Source organism: Oryzias latipes, chromosome 14 (genome assembly GCF_053564925.1).
Source record: "Oryzias latipes strain Hd-rR chromosome 14, Olatipes_Hd-rR_3.1".
Classification (NCBI taxonomy): domain Eukaryota; kingdom Metazoa; phylum Chordata; class Actinopteri; order Beloniformes; family Adrianichthyidae; genus Oryzias; species Oryzias latipes.
This window is the reverse complement of record NC_136250.1, coordinates 2,634,298-2,641,763: the sequence shown is the minus strand read 5'-3', so window position 1 is coordinate 2,641,763 and position 7,466 is coordinate 2,634,298. Positions and strand designations below refer to the sequence as shown.

The 7,466-nt window shown below is 44.7% G+C and overlaps 1 protein-coding gene across 2 annotated transcripts in view; it reads right to left on the bottom strand.

Annotated features, from left to right (window-relative positions):
• The window catches only part of nova1 (NOVA alternative splicing regulator 1), a 48,765-nt gene continuing 41,299 nt past the window's right edge, over positions 1 to 7,466 (bottom strand). For both annotated transcript variants that reach the window (XM_004076027.5, XM_004076028.5), the window contains exon 4: positions 1 to 7,157. In XM_004076027.5, the coding sequence (XP_004076075.1) occupies positions 6,138 to 7,157 (1,020 nt within the window). In that variant the 3' untranslated portion in view covers positions 1 to 6,137. The remainder of the gene's footprint in view (positions 7,158 to 7,466) is intronic.

The window sequence follows — 7,466 nt, the reverse complement described above, 5'->3', positions numbered from 1 at the left end:
TGATGTTAAAATGAACATTTATAATGACTCTTTGTTGCCGTCGCAAAAATAATCTTTAAAAAACAATTCAATTATTGACACTGAAATGCTGACTTCACTGGTAGTCCACGAGTCATAAAACACAACTCACTGAATTTCTTTTACAAACACAGTACTACAGTTACATTAAATAGTCATTACCGTTAAATTTATTAATGAATAATGTCAAATAAAGCGATAAGAACAATGAAGTCCTCTCATTCCCTCACCACAGTGACTGTTTTCTTTTTAACATCGTCTAGAAAATATTTACTGCTTCTGAGATGTTTCTGACAGAAGCAGAAAACAGACTGGCAGCATAACAATGGTGGAACATGAGCTCAAAAGGCCGTACAGTCAGGCAGATGTTTTTCATGGTGGGACAGAACCATCCCCGTCTTCCTACATGGATGCAGGCTGGCTCAGCGAAGAATTATTTGGCACTTTTACTGGCAAAAACTTGCTGTTGAAAGTTTTGACACTTTTACTAAAATGGCACAAAAAGGCGTTTTTCATTTCTAAACATGTTCAAAGGTACTTTTCCGGTTGGAAAACACAGACATGTTCTCCCTGAAAGCCCTTTGATGGTTTGTAACAAATGATAGAAAGCAACTGTTGTTATTAATCAAGAAATCTACCCAATCAACAAAACATCCATTTGCCTCAGTTGGAATTACCGGATCGTATGCTGTCAGTCCATTTTATTCTGAAATGGAACGAGTAGAGACCAAGAACAAACTCTGGAAAAAGTATGAGAACATTTGCAGGGAACCAACAAGCAATCCTCCGTTTGCATTCCAGCAGCTTGCAGACCAGTCCAGATCAGCAGAACATAAACAGTCTCACAGAGTTGGACAGTTGAAGCTTCAACATGTACAAATAGAAGTTAGTGGGGATGAAAAAGGTCAGCAAAGTTCATGGGAGGTTCGGTGAACAAAGACGATGATGGCCTTGTGTGTTGTGGGGAGCAGATCCTGTGCTGCAGGGCGGGTGGATCAAACTCTAACGGTGGCGTTGTGCAGGCTGTGGAAAAGGCGAGAACTGGTTTAAAGAGAGCAGCTTGTATCAGTTTGTAGCATTCAGAGCAGTCCAAGCCTCTTCTGTGGTGGGGGGGCGTGGAGCGAATGTCCAGGAGATCTTAAAATCAGGATAATTTTTTCGGAATGATCCTGCGGTTCATCGGGACTCAGACGTGAAGCTGAAACTCGTGGACAAACAACTCAAAACAATGAGAAAGTCCCTTCAGTGTCTCATGGCGATGAAGAGGCAGAAGCCTTCGGCTCTTTGCTGGAGCTGAGACTTTCAGTTGTAGTTTTAATATCAGGCGAAGCTCAACCTTTCATCCTGATCAGCTGGAAAAATAAGCATTTCTAATTTCGGATCTTTGAAAGCAAGGGGACGGAAGTGAATGCTGCAAACAAAGCACTCAGTGACTGACGCAGACCTCTGCTGCTGGGAATGTGACGGGGAGCCTTGGAGAGGGAACAGGCGCTACTCTTCCAGTTAGTCTGAGAATCCAGCCCTTTCCATCACTCATGAGACCCAACAGGTTCAGGGAATACAGAAAGAAATGAAAGCAGCCTCAGACTCTCAACAACAAAGAAAAGCCGGAAAAAAGAAAACAACTCAGAACAGAGCAGCTGTAAAACAGTTTGCGTCATTTCACACCCAGTATGACCCTCTGATCAGTAAAGTGCATTTATACAACAACAAACACACAATCTTGTGTTGACAGCGAATCGGAAGTTCCTTGAACAGATCTGCTTTATGAGTTCGGCCGCAGGAGGCCTACCTGACTGCAGGTGAAGCATGTCACCGACACAGATACTCACTTGACATGAAGTTAACATTCCTGCCCTGAATTTCACTGAAGACAGATAAAAACAGAAGGTCAAACAGAGAAAGCGTGAGTACATTCATCGAGTAGATCTGGGCCTTGAAGTCTTGTAAAACAGATCACAGGAAAGAATGAGTGAGGTTCAACCTGTTTGTTAAAGAAATGCAGGCCTGATATCCAGTACCACAAGGAGCTGGTTGGCATGTTCACGCCTCACGGGGGCGTGAGGCAGAACATCTTCTCTGATGAAGGCGGGACGGATGAGCGGATGAGAGACGGCGGCTCTCACGCGTGTCTTTTTTTTTCTTTTTCGGGCCAACATGACAACAATGAGCTCCCTCCCTCCCAACTCACGACATAAAGAAAGGTTTTCCACATGAGGCGAGGAAACTGAAGAGCTTTACATCTGACTGCATGCAGTGTTATGTCCTTGAATGTTTGCGAGACACTCGCTGGTTTTTTTTATAACCTTTTTTCCTCCATAATTTACTTTGATACCATGCAATAGAAGACGTGCAAAAAGATAACATCTAACTCCACAAACACATTTTGGATTGTTAATGGCTGTGTTATGAATGCCTATAACATGTTATGCTTTGTCCATGCTGGCCTATAGAGACATTTGTGGGAAAACAGCAGTACTGAAGCCACAGGTCAAACGAACACACGAAAAATGCGTGGAGTGTAAAACAACGCGGATCCATAGAAATCACAACCTTTAACTCTTACTCTATGTAGCTATGGGATAAAACGATGCACAGAGAGTTCTTTGTCCTTTGTTTGATTATCTTTTCTTAACTTAAATGACAATGTTGGATTGGCACTTGATCAGCACTTCTAAACAAGTTATTGATATCTAACATTTGATCGCACATCTATGATTTCAGAAGCTGCAGAGGTCTAGTTTGGCACAATTCGCACTACAGAGTCTATTATTACTTTGACCTTTATCTTACCGAACACTGTATAGTTGTCTTTACACCTGGGTTTCTGCCCCGGCCTTCCGGAGCGCGTCTCTAAATCCACGGACCAGACATCTTTTAAACTAAAATATTTTGTATAGTTTACTTATCAAATAGCAGCATTTTCATAACTTACAAAAGTACATGTAAACCTATTCATTCAAAATCTTAGTAATTTCAAAGGTTCATACAACAGACATAAAACACAAAACAGGACAACATGCTACTATATTGCTTCCAATATTCTTTACATTTTCTTACTGTCAAACTAAATCATCAGTGACAGGAATATGGACACCACCGGCCGATGATGAAGCATCAAAATGCACAAACAAATCGCGAAGCTAATCTTACTCGGGCTTTGCCTGAACTCCCACCATCCGCACAAATATAACAGAGTTTCACATTGGATCGACAACGATGAACTGCATTTGGACTACAAACTAGAATAGCTACGATAAAGTACATATAGATCATATGACATGACATATTGTATTCCACAGAAAGGATTTCTAGTCATTTTCAGATAACAGCATATGCATAAAGGATGTTGTTTCACTTTGAGGTCGCAAACAAGTTTCCATGGTCATCGCTTCTTATAGTATGCCTTCCGTCCAAACTATGCTTTATAAAGAGGCTGAAGCTTGAGCTGTGCCGTCACGTCATTGTTTATCCAACCAAGATTTGCCTTCCTCACAATAAAAAACAAAAGACGCTTCTTTAAAAAAGGCTAAACCCGTCGAAATCAGACCTGTTCTTCTGATACGCTGCTGGTTGATCTCAGTGGGTGTCACAGTTTTGAAGGCAGGTGTTCTGTGCGTCTTAACCTTGTGAACTCTTTAGGCAAGAAAAATATTTCCATTTCCCCACGACCCACAATGCACCGCAGCACAGCCGACGCCCCGCCCATGAGACGACAAGACAGGAGGAAGGAGAAAGCGGGGAGAGCACGCAGCAGGAAGACGCACAGACAGACAGAACATGAAGAGGACCGAAATGCTGAGAGAAAGAGGAAAGTTAATGCGGGGCAGAGAAAAAAGAACACAAGCTGCATTTTGGTGCAAAGCATCAGTCAGAGCTCTGGAAAAGAGCAGTCCAGTTGCATTGATAAAACATGCCTTTTTTTTGTGCTTGTTTCTTACTATGCAAAAGTCCTGGGCAGTCAAAGGTTCTCGTTTGCTGTAATTTCAGCGGTGGCCAGATTGGAGTTATGGATGAAGGTGCAAACCTGTTCGGGGGTGCTTTAAACGCTTCCAGATCCTGATGAATCGTGGAAAAGAAAATGTTCTCTGACCATGTCAGGCAGCACCAACCCTCACAGCTTCGGGCTAACCCAGCTGATCATAGAGCTCGGGTTGATCGGGACAACTGACTGAAGAGAACAGCGCGGCGAGATGGGGAGGGTTCAACTAGTCTGCTGGTTGGAAAATGTCCACTAATTTAAGTGTGGCGTTGAACAGAAACATCAGAAGACGTGGGTGTGTAAATACTTGTGTAGAGATTTCCCCTCTGTCAGTATTAGTAGGTCTTGCGTGCAACATGGATGTGCAAATTGAAATATATTCACATCCCAAATGGGGGTGAAAGCGCTTTACAGTCTGTTTAAATGTCTCACAGTGCAGTCTTTAGAGACTCAGCGCACGCAGAATGATAGCAGCACAGAGGGGAGTCCAGGTACGTCTGGACTGCCTGTCCACGCTGGACAAACAGGTTTCAATGAAACAGAGGGACGCAAAAGCTTCAATGTTTTATTACAGGCTCAGCGCGAGCTCTGGGAACACAAGTGTGGGACGGCTCTGTCTTCTCCGTGTTTTGATGTGAACTGGGAAGGATGGCTCACAGGAAGTGACTCCAAAAAGCTTCATCTCCTGTCCTTCTGCTCCCCTTCCTTTTCTGCACGACACTGGACTATTTGGTACTATTTGGATCACAGATATTGGTTCAAACAGTTTTTCTACTTAAATGCTTTTATCGTGCTCTGTTTGTGTTCTCAACCGAACGAGCGAGACAATGCTTCAGGGCGCCGTGAACCTCCGGTTCTCGGGAGACGCAAAAACGTAGAAATTAAGCAGGATAAGATTAATCATTGGGGGTTCAGGTTTTAATTGGGGGGAGCAGAAAGCCTTGTTATGGAGTAGTAACAACCTGACCAGAAAGACATTTTATCCCGAAATGCTGAAATGAACATTGGTCATTTGATGAGAGGCGGAGACAAATTTATTGAGCCAGTCGTGGCTGAAGGACATAACGTTAGCCTCCCAACAAGATACCGGGACTTAACCGCAGAAAACCTAATGCTATAGCACCAAGAAACGGTAAAATATCAAACTATTTCTTTGTGTTTGTAGCTGTGACTGAATTTCTAATACGTTTCAGTGTTTGTGCATTTATGGGAACATTATCTGTGAGTTTATGTAAAATATTTCTATACATTCCTGTGTCTCCTCTATCCTCTCACATTGATTACTTAACCCCTGAACTATACCTGCAGGCAGCAACAGTTAAGTCCAGTCTGGGTTTGAGTTATACATTTCTTTCACTGCAAACAATATTTGATCCCTGTAAATAAAAAATAGCAATAGGCTAATATTGTTCTTACATTCAGATCAACCTGTGTTCACAGGTTTAGATAAGGTTTTGTGTTTAAATGAGACCGTCTCAATAAATAAAGGATGAAAATATAAAATACCCAAATTTAGAAAAGTCAATTATGATATGAGCCAGAATTCAACAGATGTCAACATATAGAAGATTTTCTCTATCTTTTTTTTCTTTTTTCTTTTTAATAAATCAAAGTCAGATTGCTTCCCCACAGGTGGAGCTGAGTTCAGGTGCTCGTAATGAAACCTCTCCCCTCTCGACAATGCTTTCTGCAAAAGCAAGCTTTGTAAATCAGCTCGACAGCCCGGCTGGATCTTCATCTGACACTCGGGTCCTGGGGAGCCAAAGTCTGAAAGGCAAACGAGAGCTTACAAAACTAAGCAAACAAAAAAAGGAAAATCAAAGAGAAATTAGGTTTTGGAGGTGAGGAAAACCCTGCGGCCTCACCCTTTAATCTGCATCTTGGCAGTGGACCAGGTCAGCTTACTCTGATCACTTGACACAAACTTTTAAAAAACATCAGGACGTCAGTCCTAAAAACACACTCACATATCAAACACACTTGGTTGTCTCCCCACCACCTCCTTTGTATTCTCTCCTTTGATACTGAAATACTGAACCGATATTTGGACATTTCTTTTTTTTCTGTACACCTCCACTCTTTCAATACCCTTTTATCTCTGCCTTCATCCTTTCCTTACTTTCTCTCCTATGCTCTCTTAGCCCACCTTCTGTGGGTTGGTAGCACGCACGCCCTGCTCATAGGTGATCCGTTGGCTGATCAGATACTGCGCTGCTTGTGTAGCGGCTGGCGACCCTGTTATCGTTACTTTGCGGTTCCGAGTACCAGGAATGAACTCTCCCTTTTTGGAGATCTGGATGCGGGCTCCTGTCAGCTCCTGGTACTCTACCAGCGTCTTCCCGCCCTTCCCCAGAATGGCACCCACCAGATTCTCTGGGACAGCTATTTCAACCACGTCCTTGGCCCCATCTGCCAGCTTCTCTGTTGCCAGAAGAGATGAAGCCATCAGAGGGGACGAAGCATTCAGGTAACCGTTGGAAGCCCCAGTAGCAGCAGCTAGGGAACCCAAGGAGAAGCCACCGAGGCCTGTGGCTGGGTGGCCAGCGCTGCTGGAGGCATCATTAGCGTAGGAGGCCAGCAGGTTGGCTGCAGCCGCTGCTGCTGGGTTAGCACTGGCTGCTACTGCAGCAAGAACTCCAGAGGCGGCTGCAGGGTTGAGGCCCAGGCCCAGGGTGTTAGTGTTGTAGCCGTAGCTGGCCAGGGTGTTCAGGGCTGAGGTGATGGCCAGCAGATCATTGCCGGAGAAACTGGACATGGCAGCAGGAAAGGCACCCATTCCTGTCAGTCCAGCCTGACCCAGAAGGCTGGAGGCAGTGGCAGCAGCCGCAGCTGCATTGGGCAGCACCTCAGCCGTGTTAGCGTAGGGGGAGCCCGTGGGGTTGGAGTTGGCCACCGGGCCGGAGACGTTGGAGTAGCTAATGTTGAGGCAGCTGCTGCTCTGAGGGTCCTCCTGGATTTTCTGCACGATGATTTCCACAGCTTTACGGTTCTGCTCAGGTTCCCCGCTGATGGTGACCACCCGCTCCTGCAAGTTGATGCCCTCTGGCTTCTGGGAGAGCTGCACCCACGCCCCTGACTGCTCCATCACTGCTTTGACTGTGGCTCCACCCTTGCCAATGATGAGTCCAGCTGTGCTGTTAGGCACGATCAGTTTGGCCTGAAAAGAAAAAAGAATGACTCTTGTAGCAAATACAGGAAACATGAGCCAGATTTAACAGCAACCAACCAACAGAGGGGTATCTCTCCCTTAGTCACAGTACTATACTAGCTCCCGCTTTACTCAGCAATTTGTTAATCCCAGGGGTTTAGGCTGCAGCTGCCACATGGCTCTGCCTAGCTATGAAAGACTGAGGGTAAAAATAACCATGTCCATTCGCATTTTGCTGGCATTACCAGACTGTGGGTCATGGCACAAAGAGCAAGTATGATTTTCAAGCTGAGCCGCTTTCACACATCAGATACCCAA